This window comes from Aythya marila, assembly GCF_965140915.1.
Source record: "Aythya marila genome assembly, chromosome: 5".
Taxonomy (NCBI): Eukaryota; Metazoa; Chordata; class Aves; order Anseriformes; family Anatidae; genus Aythya; species Aythya marila.
Genome location: NC_139046.1, coordinates 63569733 through 63588767, shown reverse-complemented (window position 1 = coordinate 63588767; position 19035 = coordinate 63569733). Strand labels below are relative to the sequence as shown.

At 38.7% G+C, this 19035-nt stretch overlaps 1 protein-coding gene across 7 annotated transcripts in view; it reads left to right on the top strand.

Annotated features, from left to right (window-relative positions):
- GALNT18 (polypeptide N-acetylgalactosaminyltransferase 18) overlaps positions 1-19035 on the top strand; it is a 345491-nt gene that overhangs the window by 231136 nt on the left and 95320 nt on the right. For 6 of the 7 annotated variants that reach the window (XM_082760491.1, XM_082760495.1, XM_082760492.1 and 3 more), the window contains 3 exons: positions 5032-5215; positions 6414-6611; positions 9883-9997. In XM_082760491.1, the coding sequence (XP_082616617.1) occupies positions 5032-5215; positions 6414-6611; positions 9883-9997 (497 nt within the window). The remainder of the gene's footprint in view (positions 1-5031; positions 5216-6413; positions 6612-9882; positions 9998-19035) is intronic. The other variant, XM_082760490.1, reaches the window with a different exon arrangement.

The following is a 19035-nucleotide window of genomic DNA, read 5'->3' as shown; positions in this document are numbered from 1 at the left end:
GGCACAGGGCTTGTAGAGATGGCCATAACATCCAGTAGGCATTCTGCTGTACTGAAGTCAAACAGTACTTTCAGCCTTCAGAAAATGTAGTACTGCATAGAGTTACGTGAGAGCTTTTATCTATTTATCTATCTATATATCTAGAAAAAAAAAATTATTAAGCTTTCTTGGCAAGCTTGCCGCGAAGAACAATTTTCAAATGTCACTAAAATGCACCTGTCTCAGGAAAGCATGAGTGTCAGACTTCACAAACGTAATTGTTCTGAGAGTTGTGAGGACTCATTTAAGCACTCAGAATGGGATTACATTAAAACATGAAAGCTATAGAAAATGAAGCTTAATTGACTGTTCTTTAAGCTACTTATCTATGAATGTGAAGCAGTAATTTATTATTTATGACAACACTTTGTATCAATAACGTAAAAATTTGAAGTCTGGGGACAGATCCACAGCTGCTATAGGACATGGGAGTCCCATGGGGCTAAGGCACTTTAGATCATCTGAGCATCTAGCCCAATAACTTCCTGCTAGAGGGAAGGTGGAGGCATTCAAACCAGAGGCCACTTACATGCAACTTGACAAAGAACAAGATCTGGTTTTCCTTCTGAGAAACTCTCTGGAGCAGCTGTGAGATATCTCTTCTGTATTGTGGAGCCTGGCACAATCCCTCAGCATCCAACGAGGAGGCAGGACTGTGGTCCAGAATGCCCCTCTGGGCCTGGACTGGCCACTCACACAAGCAGAGCAAGCATTGCTAGGGCCTGTCTCAAGCCCATTATTCTCTCTTCCTATCATTTACTGAAACAAAGATCGCCTCATGAAGGGATTTCCATGAACTAGGTGATCCCTTCATGTTCACCTGTGAAGGGATCACAGCTGTGGGATGATTAATGTCTTCTGGCTCCTTATGCTCCCTGCCTCAATTGTGCTCTGCTCCTGCCCCTTCCTAAAAAGGCAAGGTAGCATGAAACAGTTCTTTAGCACTGCTTTGTAATGCTGAATAGGGGAAACTTGACAAACAAAATCTTTGTGGATTTGTTAAAAGCAAACAACCAACCTGTGACAAATATTAAAACTTAATTATGTTAATATTAAACATTATTATGTTGCATAATTATGACTTCTGTGTTTGTGAGGGGAGTTCTGATGTGCTCTACAGACATCTGTACCATATAGAGACAGGTGGTAGGGTGCATGATTTCCAAGCAGTAGATCTACACCATGTTCCCATTCCATCTGTGGCTGTTCTTTCTCTCCAACTGCAGTTACCAAGTCAGCTTAGTCATATGGAGTCCTTATTTGAAAAATTCTGCGCTGAAAGGCAAATGCATCTATCTTTATAAGCCTGTTTGTTTCCATAATTAGAAATTGAATCAACAGTGTATTGAAGATGACACATTTGCTCATTCCCTTTCTTCTCCCTATGGTGGCATAAAGCAGCGAAGCACAATAATTAATGAAAAAGACTGTTTATTATTCATGCAATGTATCTGAAGTGGAAAAAAACAGAGCACGGGTTAAAAATACATTACTGAAGACTATCAGTGCCATCACAAACTGTATGATCAGTTCTAGGGGGAGAGTCCCATCATTCAATCCAGTTGGGCACTGTGCTCTGAAACTGTCAAAGACAATTGAACTCAGATTCCTCATGTACCACTCAGAAAAACGTAGACTGCTTGAAGAAAACAAAACAAAACAAAAAAAAAATGACTTAAGTATCCAGCTAGGGCATCTTTAAAGTTCTGCAATACTGACTTTTTAAGCTTCGTTTGCATGTCTGCTGTGTCTTGTGGTTGAATCAAAAAGGTATGTTTTTTTTAGTGAACTATCTTTTCTTCATGGGGAATCTGCTTGATAGGTTTTGTAAGATAAAGGGTGTGCATAATGCTCTGTTCAGCCCTCCGCCTTTGCAAAGCAAGGCTATGCTGTTTTAAATAACAATGACCAGGAAATGCCTGGCTGCAAAATACTGCTTTCTCTCCTGTGGACACACTACACTAACGGCTGGCAGGTAGTATTGAAGATTAGGTGAAATGCAGCACTCTTCTCTGCCTCCTGGGGCTGATACTGAAGTCCAGAGAAGGATTCCTTGATAAAACTGACCATGGGTAAGCCTGTAAGGTTCCCCCAGGACTCTCTCTGGCAAAAAGCTGCAGTGTGTATTAAAAGTGCATAGTGCCTAGTAAATGTCACAGCTATAACGTGCAGCTGAAGTTGCACTGGTGGCAAGCCAAGATTTGGGTTCTGTTCCATTTCCACTTATTTCCATACTACACCTAGCTATGGAAAAGATTTTGTGTTTACTCTATGCAGAGTTCGTTTCTGTCAAGGTACATGGTATGCACAGCCCTGCAACACCAGTACAACCAGCTGCAAGAGCATCATGCCTGGTGGCTCTCTGGGAGTCTCTCAAAAAGGGGTGAATTTAAGGAATTGTTTCACTTTTCCCTTCCTCCATACCCTGAGAAGCAAACCCATTCAGGTCATATGGGCTGCAGCAGTCTTTAAGCTAGAGGACGCCTTGTGCAACAGCTCGGCTCCTCTTTAGCAGACTAAGAGAGGACACATCCATCTACTTTCCAAGGATGAACGTTTAATGTGGCTAAAATAAGTGTGTTTGCTTTTAACTTTCTCTTGCATTAATCATTCTAGTGTGCATACTGTCCAGTTCTCATTGAGATGACCAGTTCCTAGAGTGTTTGGCTTATCCTGGTGAGGAGTTACTGGGCTGAGTGCAGAAATCTTCCCCTGGCTTGCAGCTATGAGCAGATTGCACAGCTAACACCTGCTTAAACAATGAGAATCATTGGTTATGTTTAAAACCCAAACAAACAAACTGTTGCATTTTAGTATCTTCACATTGATTGGTCACCTCTTGTTCCCCAAACACAACCAGCTATTGAGTTTATTTGAACAATAGAGGGCCTATATTTGGTTTTGCATGTTCAAGAGGTTTGCTGTTGTACACCTGTTGATCATGTGTGTTATACCCAAAATACGCAGACTGCAAAGTTGCTGGATAGACAGAAGAGTTACGTGAAATTGTGCCTGTGCCTTCTGTTAGCATTGTCCTGGGGTTTGTGTTTTCAGATGGTTGAAAGTCAGTTTGAAATGGGCAGATTAACATTAGACTGCCTAGCAGATTTAATGAGATGTAAAATTCCCTGAAAGCAATCAATACGTACATTGGTTATTATATATATTACACATGTGTAATCCAAATTAAAGAATGAATGAAATAAGAATGTGGTGAAGAACAAATGTTAGAAACTACAGGAGAAAACCCATGGTTTGTTTTTCATGCAAGTGCATTAAGACCAGAAATATGACATTGATGGGAGTACTTTGTGAATATTGTTATTACTACACTGGGCCTTTATGAAATGTCACAGACTTCCTGAAGCTTATGGGGATGCTAAATACCTTGTAAGTTGGTTAATAGTATTAATTCTTTGATGAAAACTTTATTTCACGTTAGCGAGAGCATTGGAAGCTACAACCAAGGGATAGCTTGGCACTGAACGTCTGAGCAAAAAAAACCCAAGGGTTTTTTTCTCCGGGAAATAGGAAAAACAATGGCATGACCAACTTATCTGGTGTGTATGGATGGATCAGGGGCTAAAATCAGCAAGAGAGGAAAACTGTGGAAATGGCAGATGGCACACACACAAGGCTCAGAGGAGCAGAGCTCTATGGGAAGCAAACAGATTTCTGAGTAAGAAACCTATTTCATATGTTTTGATGGAAGCAATGTGTTCACTTTTTTGTGAACCTTCAGGACTGCAGACAAGCGTACCTGACTTGTATAAACAACTAGCTCTTGAACAGAAGCTCACTGAAAATACATGTGCTCGTGCTTGGTCCAGCCAGCATGGCAGAAGCTAAGGTACTCCCTTCCCACTGCAGACTCCAGGGTGCTGCTCCCTCCGGGGCTGTGCTGGGAGCCACCAGTTGCCTGATGCCCCCTATTCCATTGTGCTAGGTACTGTGCAAATGCATGAAAAAAGCAAAGTGTGGTCTCTAGAGCTTCAAGTCTAAATAGACCAAAAAGAAGAAACAAGTGTGGTGATGACATTTCACAGGTGTGGAATTGATTTATGAAGATGTCAAGTGGCTTGCCAAAGATTTCACAGGAAGGGCTAGGCAGAATGGAACTCTTAATGCAGATCTGACAATTTCCAGTTAATCATCATAACCGCAGGAGCAATATTCTGCCTTGCAGCAAAGACATTTCAGGATTTGTGGAGAGATTGTGAAGAAAGGAAATTTAATAATGCCAAGGGAATTCTTAGTGCTACCATAACATAAAAAGAACATCGCAATGCTAATAAACAATAACTGTGAACACTGTATTTCAGGTCTTCGTATGGAGTTTTCTCATGCAGTGGTCTTAAAGTCAGAGATGCAATAACTGTCGATGAAGTAGGTTATCATGTTTTAATTAGGAGTAATTCTCCTCCAGTGCTTTTACTGGTCTTTGTTCTGCTGAAAAAAAGAGACGAAGTCATAGAACTTCTTAGTTAAGATAGAAGGGTATTGTCCAAGTTCAGGGAAAAAAAATATGGAAAAAGTATAAATACTTAATTTTATTAATTTCTTTCACTTCTTGAAATATTAGTAAAGGAAGTTAATGGAAAATACTTTGCCTTATTTTTTTCTGGAAATATAAGTTAGTTAACTTATTTGTTGCTACAGTAACATAATATGTACTGTAGCTATGGTACTTTATGACCTAGTGCTTTATTTTGTGGCATGTTAATGTTAAACAGCGACAGGATTTTGGCAATCACGTAGGCTGAATTGTTGCACTTCAGTTTTTTATTACTATATAATTTGCATTCCTTCTCTTTCCTTCTCTCTCTCTCTCTCTCTTTTTTTTTTTTTTTTTTTTTTTTTTGTAAGAAGTCTTAATAGTTAAATCAACATGAAGTATTCCCCTGTGAGAAGACTCCTGTTTTGCTGAAAGAGCAGGTTTTTATGTCTTGGCGAGCTGCTATTTCTTAACATCCAATTCTTTCCTTTGCACAGAAGAACTCAAGGAGAAACTAAAGAAGTATGTTGATGAAGTGAATGCTCGGAAGCCTGGTTTCATCAAGGTTGTTCGACACAGCAAACAAGAGGGGCTGATTCGATCTCGAGTCAGTGGATGGAGAGTAGCCACAGCACCAGTAGTTGCTCTCTTTGATGCCCATGTAGAATTCAATGTGGGATGGTATGTGTCTCCTTGTATTTATCTGATAAAGGGGCCTTTTCTAAGCACTGTTTATAAATTACTAAATGCTGTTTCTCTTGCATATAGATGATGAATTAATATTCTGATCTTTTTAATAAGGATTCAGAGATGGACACAATCACCAAAAATGTATTTGTGCTATGTAACAGTCTGTATATATTTTTCTAGTGTGAGTTATCTCCTGGTTGCAATTACAATGTATTTAACTATACTGGAAAACTGTGCATAAAGTGAGTTCCCACTTGCTGTCAAAATGTATCTAAAATATCTGAATCTATTGTGTATTATCGTTTTTCATTCAAGTAAATGGTAATTTTGACATAAAGAAGCTGAGTAAGGTAGACTAGTTACAGATACTAGGTAAGGGCTTGCAGTTAGGGGCAGCACACTTATGATACAGGTTTTGCTTCTTTGAGTTGCTTGAGTTCTCTTCAAATCTCAGGACAATATTGTAAATTGTTCTCAGGAAACAGAAAATGCTTCACATTTATGTAGCTTCCAAATACCTTATATTCCTGATAAAGGACAAACTGCTGAGAAAAAATTCTATTTTCTATGCTCATATTTTTCAGAGATGAGCTCCCTCCAGTAATGCTCCTTATAGGCAAATGGCTGAAGCAAATTGACCTTCTTTTAATAATACTAGAGAAAGTTTCTTTTATGTTTTACAGTATAAACAAAGAAGTGTCATTTTGTCTCTGAGGTTGCTGCTCTTTGCAAAAGTAGCGCATACCTAAAAACATGTATTTGAACTGGTTTGGTCTAGATTTAATATCTCTGTTTCTTGAGTAAAAAAGATTGTAAAAAGGCAGGAGGTGCTGTCTGCAGGATAAATCTAATATTAACTCTGATCTTGATGCCCTTGATGATATTGAGAGCCTGAAGTTATCGTTACTTGGTAGCAGGGGTGTAAATGCTCTGTGATAATGCACATAGTAATTTCTTCCATTTCCAGCTAACATCAAGGATAATAACAGAGAGTCATTGATAAAATATTGCACTGCATTATTTTGGGGCAGGTCCTGCTCCGTCAAATCTCTGTCTCAAAGCAAAGGAAGCTCTGAATAGCTAACACCTATAGACATCGCTCCTTCTGAAATATACAGTGTAAGCTATTTCCATCATTGCTATCCTACTACATAGTCTTAATTTTTTATTTTTTTATATATTTTTTTAGGGCTGAACCAGTGCTCACTAGGATAAAGGAAAACAGAAAAAGGGTCATTTCTCCATCATTTGATAACATTAAGTATGATAATTTCGAAATAGAAGAATATCCCCTTTCAGCACAAGGGTTTGACTGGGAGCTATGGTGCCGCTATCTGAACCCTCCTAGGTCATGGTGGAAACTGGAGAACACAACTGCTCCAATAAGGTAACATGCAACTGTGACCCAGATTAGTGTATCGCAGGAAATGCTCATCTAGATGTGACAGATGGTGAGTGGTCTCAGCTACATAATAGGTCTTACTGACTTCAATGTTAAATTAGATGTTAAATTAGTTAAATGTCCTTGATCTGTGTCCTTGCTCCCCCTACATATATCAAGAAAACCTTTATCAGTAGGTTTTTTAATATTATGTTTTTTAATAGGTTTCATTGTTATTAGCATGGGAAAAAATAGCTAAAATGGAACAGTAGACTTGAATGCTCAGCAGCGCTCTTTCTCCAAATGTTGTCTGATAATTTAGTGGTAATGGGCCAGAAACAGAATTTTCTTTACAAATTCATTATATAACATAACTAATGTAACAGTTGTATTCTTCGTAATACTGCCATATAGCTTTATAGCTGTATTGTGTCATCAGAGTTAATGCTGGTCCACCAAAAGTATGTTAGCAACAACTGTAATAAATTCTTGCTTTAGTACAATCTAGCTGTGTTTTTTGTTATCACAGCTAGAGCATTGTTGGGCTGGCCCAGAACAATACCCTTACCTCTGGGAGGGAGATAGAGGCTTCTGAATCCCTCTGCAGCTCTCCTGGGTTTCCAGTCCTTTTTTTTTGTGTAGGCATTCATACTAAGGGGGTCATGGGTACCTGTTTTCTAGCTCTGCAGAAAGCAAGTGTGTAGACTGTTTTCACCAGCTGCAAAGCAGAACCTTAAATAGCAGCAGCAGCATGGGGGGGGTTCATCAGTAGCACTCAGTTACTTGTTTCCATGCAGTCAGTGAAAGAGGGGTATCTCATCCAGTGGTTTTTTCTTTCCAGGCAGACATCTCTTCTGGGGAGTTATCAGCTTAGACATGTGACTGCTCTGATCCACGTGCTGATCGTTAGAACAGGATTCAGAATTGGGAAGTAGTAGCTAAAAATTCACAGGTTTGCCACGGACATAAAAAGGGGTGGTAATTTCCACATCATTAGAAGGGTTTCATAGCATTAATGAACTGTGTTATTATTATGAAAATGCCTTGAAATATTCTACTAATTCCTGGAGAGGCAAACCTTCTATATTAATTATGGTTACTTTTTAAGTTAAAGGTACCTAAGCTCATAATGACGAGCAAATCTTCTGTTCTGAATTATATAAAAACTATGCGCTTTGTGAGTACTGTGGAGCAAATACCCTTTAAGAATATTGGATGTTTACATTTTTCCCTAGCCATTTCTCTGGAGCCTTTTATTCAGTGAGATATGCTGTGCACATGTGATGGATAATTAAAAAAAAGAAACAAACAAAAAAAAACAAACACCACATGTATTGATGGTGTCTGTCATGCCTCCAAATATGACTCTAGAATTATAAAAAAGGGAAGCAGATGCTCTGAAAAATACTTCTAAAAGAATGTCAGAAGCAACAGTTAACTTGTTTTCTGTCAGAAGCAACAGTTAACTTGTTTTCTTCATTCATAAATATATCAGAAATGATTGTTCACTGTTGTGAAGTAGGGAGTATAGCACTTCAAGGAACAAATGTATAGAATTATGTAGAATTTTACAGCTTGTGATTAAGACGTCCTATAATCTGTTTGAAAGCAGATGTCTACACGTACTGCAGCTTGAATGTTTCCAGAACCACAGAATCATATAGGTTGGAAGAGACCTTGTATCATCTGCAAACTTACTGAGGGTGCACTTGATCCCCTCACTCAGATCATTGATAAAGGTATTAAAGAGAACTGGGCCTAGTACTGAGCTGTGGGGGACGCCACTAGTGACCGGCCTCCAACTGGATTTAACTCCATTCACCATGACTCTTTGGGCCCGGCTATCCAGCCAGTTTCTAACCCAATGAAGTGTGCGCCAGTCCAAGCCAAGAGCAGCCAGTTTCTTGAGGAGAATGCTGTGGGAAACGGTGTCAAAAGCTGTACTGAAGTCAAGGTAGACCACATCCACAGCCTTTCCATCATCCATCAAGCATCACTTTATCATAGAAGGAGATCAGGTTCGTCAAGCAGGACCTGCCTTTCATAAACCCATGTTGACTGGGCCTGATCGCCTGCTTGCCCTGCAAGTGCCACGTGATGACTCTCAGGAGGATCTGCTCCATGAGCTTCCCTGGCACTGAGGTCAAACTGACAGGCCTATAGTTTCCTGGGTCTACCCGCCAGCCATCCTTGTAGATGGGCATCACGTTTGCTAGCTGCCAGTCAACTGGGACCTCCCCTGATAGCCAGGACTGTTGATAAATGATGGAAAGGGGCTTGGCCTTTTCTTCCACCAGTTCTCTCAGCACCCTTGGGTGGATCCCATCTGGCCCCATTGACTTGCGTACATCCAAGTGCTGTAGCAGGTCGCCAACCATTTCCTTGTGGATTGTGAGGGCCACAGTGTGCTCCCCATCCCCTTCCACCAGCTCAGGGTACTGGGTATCCAGAGAACAACCGGTCTTGCCACTAAAGACTAAGGCAAAGAAGGCATTAAGCACCTCAGCCTTTTCCTCATCTCTCATCACTAAGTTTCCCCCTGCATCCAGTAAAGGGTGGAGATTCTCCTTAGTCCTCCTTTTCGTGTTAATGTATTTACAAAAACATTTTCTGTTGTCTTTAACGGCAGTAGCCAGATTGAGCTCCAGATGAGCTTTGTCCTTTCTAATTTTCTCCCTACACATACTTACAACATCCTTATAATCCTTCTGAGTGGTCTGCTGTCTTTTCCATAGCTCATAAACCCTCTTTTTTTCCTAAGGTGTAGGCACAACTCCCTGTGCAGCCAGACAGGTCTTCTTCCACACCAGCTCATCTTTGGGCACATGGGGACAGACCGCTCCTGAGCCATTAAGATGACCCTAGCTTCTAGCTAAACTTAGAAAACCATGCATCATTGGGTATCCCTTTTAATTATCACAGACACCTGAGAACTTAGTAGGGATAGACTACTCCACGTTTTGGCTACAATGGCTGGTGCCTCAGAATCGAAGTTGCAGCTGTTGGGTCTACTCTTTTTTAATCCTTATGTCCTGCCTGTTGTGGTGAATGTGTTTGTCCAGTCATTTTGAGTCTCTTTTCTTCCAGTGCTTTCTTCACTACAGAATCAAGAACATTAGAAAACAAAGCTGAATAAATCTATTTGAGGACTACCTTCTTAAGAATCCGTCTTGACACACTGTTTGACCCAGCAATGATAAATATAGTCAATTTTGGAATAATAAAATTGTTTGTATTCTGTCTGTTAATTTTGCTTGCTCCTGTTTTTTTCTTCCAGAAGTCCTGCATTGATTGGGTGCTTCATAGTAGACAGAGAATATTTCCAAGAGATTGGCTTACTAGATGAAGGCATGGAAGTGTATGGAGGGGAGAACGTGGAGCTTGGGATCAGGGTAAGGAATGTAAACAAACATCAGTGGTGGCTTGCATTAAAAAGTACGACATGGTCTTTATTATAGGGGAAAAAAAGGAGTCACATATGTATGGGTGACAGCATGCAAATAACATGCATGCTACTGCTATGTAGTTGTAAGGATTGTTGTATTTGAGAAGGGGAAAAATATATCTTAAAAAAATCTCTTAAAAATATAAATATATCTACAATATTATATTATGTTGTGTTTTGTTATATTATATATAAAATATATATAAATATATCTTAAATAATATCCCATATCTTTTTTTTTAAGAACTTATATGGAAAAATAATATAAATACAGAATTTGGTATTATTCTGCAGAGATGATACCTAAAAATCCCTGTGTACCTATGATCCTGAGCTCAGTAAGGAGGATAGTTTCTCATAGATGTAATGGGAAAAGCCTTTCTAGATTAATTTGTTTATTTAAATTAGGAAAATCACTATGGAGCAAGCTGAAATATACAGGCATTTATGCTGCCTTCCCTCTGCAAGGGTATTAAGGTATTTATAAAGTACTGAAGTTGCACAAGTGCACGTATTTTCTTCTTCCATCTGTTTACTATGTGTAGTATTTCGTGTGTTTTGTGTACCTCTTTGCATCTCTCATCACAACTAAATGCCATCCAGAAATAAAGTGTTGCTCATTTTGAGAATCTTTCATTTTTTTTGATACGAGAGAAATTTCTAGATTGATAGGTGGTAATGAAAAATGGAATGATGTGTGTTATAAGAATTAAATTCTAAACCTTGCTATTGAAATGTTAGTGGAAGATAGTATTTTGTGCTTTTTGGTTGCCAGATTAAAAATATAGTTATATAAAAGCAAAGTAAAAAAAAAAAAAAAAAACACATCAAAAAATAAATAATTCTCTGATGAGACTGTGAGATATAACCAAAAAATACTTCTGGGTTTCTGCAATTATTTTCCTCCTATCTCTCAGAGATAAACTATTATTGCAGGAAGACTGAAAGGCAGGTACCCTCTCAGTTACATTAGAGCACAATTGTAAGGATAAGGACAGCGAAAACCAAGTCTGCTTCTTTTAGTAACACCATTCTCTTCACTGGGAGGGACAGAGAGCCTTATTCTGCTCCTGAAACAGAATTTTGCAGCTCAGTGTTTCAATGAGTTGAAAATTAGTGTCACTTTGATTTTACTCTTCTTTCCACAACTGACAAAACTGTAGTCTCCCTGTGAACATAAAGAGTTTTATCTAGTTCTGTATCACGAGATATATGCTATCCAGTCCGTTAGACTTAGCCTTGCAGAAGTTGATCATGATGAGTACTTTGATAGACAAGACCAGAGAGACAGAAATCTCTGTTTAACTGAAACTTTGGAGTAGACTGGATCACTGGAATAAGACCCAACACTGCTCTGATTTCCTTATGGCCTTTTTTTTTTCCCGTCTCCAGTGAAGCAGTGCCTGACCTACATAAAATACTTTCATCTGCAGCAGATTGTCATGTGCAAGGTAGTGTAATGTATGCTGCCTCATCTAACTTTATCCTGACTTAGATCTGTGTTCCTAGCTGTATCAAAACAAATCACTGAGCAGAATTTTCAACAGTTTATTACTAACTCTTTTCACAATCCTCAGCATATCCCAGATGATACCAGAATGAATATAAATGTACAGTGCAATATTAGAGCTTCTGGAAATTATAGTATTTTTTCTATAGTTGTTAAGCTTCATGAGCAAGCTCCTTTCCTCAGCCATCTGCTGCGGGTGCACACCTGTGACCATACAGTTTCTTGACAAAGTACATGTGGCTGCTAAAAATGTGCTGTCACAATGCGGGCAGCTGTGCCATCATCCAGTTGCATCCTAAGCACTCATCCTTAGTGGTTTTCTTTTAGATAGGGCTATGCAGAAGACTATGGTCAGAAGGTGATTGCATGCCAGATGGTCTGTCTTTGATGCTGAAATATACCTTGTCTCTGCAGCACAAAAATATTTACCTCTAGATTACCCATGTTGCTTTCAACTGCAGCGCTTATGATCAATCAATACGGATTTTTCTCCAAAAGCTACATTATAATTACAGAGTCGGTGCAATAAATAATGTTTCCATTTTAAAATGATGCTCTCCAGTCCATGACTACAGATTGCTCACTATGCTTCATCTTTTATCACTGTTCTCCTTTTTTAAGAAGCATCAAGCTTCATCTAGTATTCTGCTGTGTTATGCATTATCATGTAGGGATGGAGAAGCAGACACCAAGTGTGCTCAAACTGGCCTAGTGTCCAGGCTGTCCAAGAAGCAGGAACATAGCCTGTTCCCTTTGCAGTATTTACGTACCGGAAGTCAATTCTTTCATTGAGAAAATTCATGTAATAAGCATGTAAGAACAAATATTTACAGGATGAGAACAGTTAAACATTCAACTACAGAAAGACCAGTAATAGAAATGATCATTTGAGCTACTTGTTTATCTTAAACACGTTAAGTAGAACAAGGTCCTGCACCTTATATTACTGTTTTGTTCCAGAGGATATAAAACTGTTAGCCAAACTCACGCATATCAGCTACAACATCGTATAATGATGTAGATAAACTGGTATCAGGGTGAACTTGGTACCTCTATGCCTATGCACAGTCAAAGACTTATTCTCCATTTGCTTTGTTAGCAGCTGCTTCTTCAATGATGTGAAATGAGATTTAATTTCCTAGCTGAAGTGCTCCTGAGAAGCAAAGTATACCTACTTAGGATTTCTTCTCATTATAAAGGAGAAAACACCTGTCTTCTGAATTCTTGAAATGGTGTGTTTTAAAGTAAACTAATGGAGTTCTTACTGTGTACAGCCAGGAATTAGATCCTGAGGCAATGGAATCTTACCCCAGAATCCTCTCCTAGGAGGTATTTTTGTCACCTCATTATCTGCACAAATGTCTAGTTTTTTGTGTTACATGAGTATATGAAAATCTCAACTATTGGAAACTGTAGCTGAAGCCCCCATTGTTGGTAAATTGTATCAAACCACAGAAAACAGGTCTTTGAATGGAGGTTTATTCTCTTCACTCTGATGAATTAGTTTATTTACTCAGCACTATTTGTCTCAAATTTGTGGTATTATTTTAACTTCTAAGATTTTTACCTTGTCTATGGCTTTGTAAGAATATTTGTGAAACCTTAAACATATATTATCAAATACATATTAATAGAATTCTGTTTCCATGAGCTAGAAGTTGACAGATGAGTTCAAAGTAGGAATACATTTTAAAATCTTAGAAGCAATGCTGTATTTTCACCTCAAGCAAATATTTTCTTGCAAAGCTATTCGTGTGACCTGTAACAAAATAAAGACTGGCTGGTTGATGCAAGACTTGGCAGCACCCTTTTGTGCAGCTCAGTCTCTTAGTCTGGGATTGCTGAAAGATTCACTTACTTTGTCCCAGAATCATATTCTTAAATTCACATTGGGATGAGTAATGATTCCTTTTGGATTATTTTTGATCATTCCCAATTAGATGGACCTGTGTGCTTTGAAGGGACCAGATTATATTTGAAGGGCAAACTGGAATCACACTGCTTATCCAAGAGACCAATTACAAACTCATAGTTTGTATAAATGTGAGTATAAGGCTGGGATTTTTCACCTTTATTTAGACTCTCCTTTCTGGGCTGTGTTTGGACAAGCTATACATGCAGTTACAGAAACCCCTACAAATACATTGCAGTAAATTAGGTACAATCAATTAGATCCTGTACTAGATGGTTCAAGACTAGTTTTCAGTAGGCTTCCTAGAAGCATCTTCCAATTTCTACTGATGTCGGCAGAAGATTTTCTATCAAGAGCAAGCCTGTAGCAATCATTTTGTCTTTTAAAGCAGCCTACATGTTTGATGAAGCTTCCAAATACTGTGTTACAACAAAGTTGTTTGTACTACTTTTAGAGATGCATGAACAAATATTCAGTGATTTGCCTCAGGTCACAAACTGAGTCATCATCAGAGTCAAGGGAATGTAAACCCAGGCTTTGACTTAGAGTAATTATGTGTGTCACAAAGACTTTGTGCTTGCAGATGAATTTATGTTCACAGAGATATAATGGATCTGTTAAAAGGGTAAAATAAACTTTTGTTAGAAGGTAATAGCTCTTTAATGGAAAAGGAATGGGTCTTGCTCCCACTAAAACATATATTGGACTCTACTTTTATAAAGTATATTGCCATAGTGAAATTAGTTGTATTTGCAATTAAATTGCATAAAAAATACATTATCTTCCTTTCCCAGTAGTCTAAAGGTTTGTTTGTAGAGTTTAAGCAAAACTGATCCTGATGCTTTTTTTTTTTTTGTTGACAGAGAACTAGAGGGTGGTTTATGAACAGAGAAGTAGGAATGAGTAACATGATCAGAAAATGTTCCAATGTTCTTGGGGGTATTGTCTATATGATGTTTTTATGGCAGTGCAAGCAGATTTGAAGTCTATCATGCCCTTCTTTGATTTTATTTTTTCCCTAAATGCCAGGGCTGACTTCCTTTTTCTGTATTTTTATTTTTATTATTTTCACAGAATCACAGAACCATCTAGGTTGGAAGAGACCTCCAAGATCACCTAGTCCAACCTCTGACCTAACACTAACCAGTACTCCACTAAACCATATCACTAAACTCTACATCTAAATGTCTTTTAAAGACCTCCAGGGATGGTGACTCAACCACTCCCCTGGGCAGCCCATTCCAATGCCTCACAACCCTTTCAGTAAAGAAGTTCTTCCTAATATCCATCCTAAATCTCCAAGTGATTTGGCTCTAGCTTGATTTATCTTTTTTGTTTGTTTGTTTGTTTGTTTTTGTTTTTAAATAGCTCTCTGCCCCAGCATTTGGGATCATAATTGTTGATTGCTGGCTAGTTTACCCACTCTCTGTCATATGGTGCCTAAAAGCCTATCGATGGCTTACATGTCCTATCATTTCTGATCGAAAGTATTTGTGCATCCCTAGGGTTTCTCACCAGAGATTTCTTTCTGCTAATATGCCCTTATAAAAGTGTTCCTTTGATAATCGCAAGCAAGTGCAACTGTTTGCATTTGCTCCCAAATCTCCATGTTTATCTGAAAACTTTTTGGGCTTTTTCCTTTTTACATAGAAGTTTCCAGCAATTTTACCTGTCAGTGTTTTTAATATCAGCCGTGAATAACATGAAATCATTTATATTACATGTCAAAAGACATCAAGGAAAACTTTGTAACACTGTACAAGTTAGGCTGTAGTTTCACAATACATCAGTCTCAAACAGCTGTCTGGTTTGTATTTTCTCCTCCTTCTTCTTGCCCTCCTTTGTTCACAGGCTTGCATTCTGCCCGTGCTTTCACTGTGCCAGCATAGCTGTCTTAATGGCTGCTCTGTATGCTGTGTCTGTAACACCTCCAGTTCAGATATAAACTATACATTTTAACTTTTTTTTTTTTTCTTTTTAACTGCAGGATTTTTTACGTTAATCAAGTTGTGATTTACCATGGTGCCACACAAACTGTTGTGTGAGGAAAATTGAGAGGTCAGTGTGCCAAAAGGTAGAAATAACTGTGAGGGAACAAAAAAAAAGTTGAAGAAGTTTTTCACCCAGCTGCTGTGTGAAGCTGTTTGCATGGAGAGAGCACTGGGATGTGTCATGTTTGCATAACATCCCTTTTTGTCCTTGCTGCTGGGTCGCCTTTCATGGCACTCCACAGAGCAATATGGATGTTTCCCTAAATTCCCTTCAGAAAAATGAATCTAGATGTTTCCCATTCTTGCACTATCAGCCATCATAACTTGCTGTGGTCTTAAAGCCATATTGTAATATAGATTTTAATAAGTAGGCCCTAACCCTTCCCACTGGGGAATGATTTGCTTTATAGAAAAAGTCCTTAATGTAAGATCTCGGGTACTGTTGAACAGTATTGGGCTGGTGATGTGCAGAAGAAGAGAACTCAGAAGTACAGGAGTAACAGTCAAGTTGCTACTTTGAGATACCACTTTTTAACATTGTGATATCTATTTAACTCCATTTTGTGAATTAAAAAGAGAACATTACTAGACCGAACTCTTCAAGAAAAATTTCTAAAGATTGACCAAACCTTACTTCTTAAAGGGATGATCAAATGCTCTCATAGCCCACACTTTCACCAACATTAAATAAAATAAATAAATAAATAAATAAATAAATAAATAAAGTGTTTAACAATGCAAATAGGGTTGAAGAATTTGCCTAGCACTCTGTGTAACCAGATTTTGTTTTGGAAATTACTTCAACTTTTCCAAAATTTTGTTTTGGAAATTACCTCACTGTATTAATATCCTCAATATCAAGATGACACATACTAAAATTCCCTCTTATCAAGGCTGCCATTTTTTTCAGAAAAATAAGCAGCCTCTATTTAGTATAAAAGAAGCAATTGGCTTTAAATTGTCATGCCTCTAAATGGGTGCCAGTCATGACATAACAAACTGGCTTTCAGTGTCTTGTTCTGTTTTTGTGTCAAGTCTCCAGTAGAATAATTGTTGTTTTTTTTTTTTCCCCCATTTTGCCCATGAATGCCTCAAGAGGTAACCTGCAGCTACAGCATGTCTAATTATACACACAGACAGCATTACCAGTTTTCCAGTGAATCATTTTTGCATTTTTGCTCTTTCTGGAGATTAACAGTTCCCACAGGAAAGTAAGTGATTGATACTGCACCAGCAGTACGTGGCATCACTCTACCCTTCAAGGAAGGAAGAGGCTCTTGGAGGTTTCTCACAAATGTTTTTTCACTGCTTACACCTGTGTGGTTGCACATTACCAGCTGGGCATTAATATAGACATGTGGATGCTTTAAGAAAGGCAACTGTTTTTTGCAGTGGTTCAGAAAGGAGTAAAACTATTATAAGTCAATATGCACTTAAAAGTCTGTGGACTTAGGTCAGATGGAAATTAATTAGTGCATTATTATAAGCTAGCCTGATGTTTAATATCCCTGCTTTTTATGTCATAGCATGGTGGAAATGACAGTCTAGCTACTGGTATTACGATCCTTCATGGATTAATCTGAGAAGGTTCCATGTTCTTACTAGTTTTAAGTTGATATGTGTCTGGAATTTAAACTTACAGAGAGTTTTTAGTTCTGCAAGGCTGTTTGAGTTTGATTGAGTAATCTAACAAAGATCAGAGAAAGACCTATGTGAGAAGGCAAGGGATTGTTGTGTTGTAACAGAACTGATTAGGTGACCAAGATGGATTCTGCCAGGATCAAGTATGTTTGGGTCAAAGCTGCAAAAGCTAAATACCATCACATGTCACAGCGCTTTTAGCTTGGTGTTGTGGTTTAACCCGGCCAGCAGCTAAGCACCACACAGCCATTCACTCACTCTTCCCCCTCCCTCTCTGGGATGGGGGAAGAGAATCAGGAAAATGAAGCCTGTGGGTTGAGATAGAGACAGTTTATTGGGAAAGGGAAAGGGAAGGGGAAAGGGAAGGGGGAAAGGAAGGGAAGGGAAGGAAAATGACAGTAGTACTGCTACTAATAATGTGTACAAAACAAGTGATGCACAATGCAATTGCTCACCACCCGCTGACCAACGCCCAGCCTATCCCCGAGGAGCTGGTCCCCCCACCCCAGCCAGCCACCCTTGTATATTCCATACCATGACCCCAGATGGTATGGAATACCCCTTTGGCCAGTTTGGGTCAGCTGTCTGTTCCCTCCCAGCTCTTGCTGCACCCCCAGCCTGCCCTCTGGCAGGACAGAGCGAGAAGCTGAGACGTCCTTGGCTTGGTGTAAGCACTGCTCTGCAACAATTAAAACATCAGCGTGTTATCAGCACTCTTCTCATCCTAATCCAAAACATAGCACCCTATCAGCTACTAGGAGGAAAATTAACTCTGTCCTAGCTGAAACCAGGACACTTGGTCTTCTGGTACCAATGAAGTCTTCAGGATTAGTGCAAGATTAACAAGGTTGATCAAGCTGAGTGCACCTGCAGCAGAGGAGAGGGAGGCAAAAACATCAATGAAGGGCAATGCAGTATGTTGCTCTGTGAGTACTTAACCAATGTTGATCTGGTAATTCAGTTTACTTCATTTTAACCTTTTAGGGTAACAAGTGATTTATTTGACTTCCTACTCTTGACTTTTACTTGGCAATGTAGCAGTGATTTATGTCAGTTACTTGCTGTGCCTAGCAATGAGATAGACACATTTGAAAAAGAACAGGATGAAGCCTTACACCCTAGTGATCCTTGAAGTGTGTTATCTCCTGGTAACACAAGGCATAGTGTAGTTTCCTGCAATTATGGAACAGCAACACAACATACGTGGTTTAACAATACATTGTAAAAGTTTTACAGCTCATGAAGGTAAGTGCAAAATTAATCCCTGCAGAACAAAACAATTTTAAAAGTACACAATGAAGCAATTAACTAAAAGGGGAAGAAAACTACTGACAATTAAATATGGGAGGAATCTTTACATGTATTGCTTTTTCAATTATGATGTTTTATAAAGGCACAATTAATGTTAAATGAGGCCTGTGAGACAGTTAATGATGAATTCAAAAGCAAGATTTAAGGGAAAATTTACATTTTAAAAATCAAGAGGACTTCTAGTTATGTTAAAGCCTTTTTATTTTCTTCTAAAAATTCTTCTAGATTGTGTGTGGGGTGTTTTTGTAGGCTGTTTACAGTTCCATATTATCAGCTTGGTTCTGGAGAAAGGCTGTCATCACACATGAATAGATAAGTTTACCTGAAAGCATGAAAGGCTGGTATGATGATGAGAAGTAGAATAGTCTTCAGAAACCTCATAGGGCTTCAGTAAAACAGATGAAGTAATTTTAAAAATCTCTTTCCAGTCTCTGATATACAACAGAATGCATGCTGTTCTGAGCTCTGACTGTTGGTAGTCAATTGAAATCGTTACACCCCAATTTCCCACTCTGCAGGAGTATACACAGGGTCATGATTTTCTTCTCCAGCCCATTCAGCATCTAGAAGCAGGGAGTAAAACAGAGCTTCAGTAAGCAGTGTTTTGTTTGTTTGTTTGT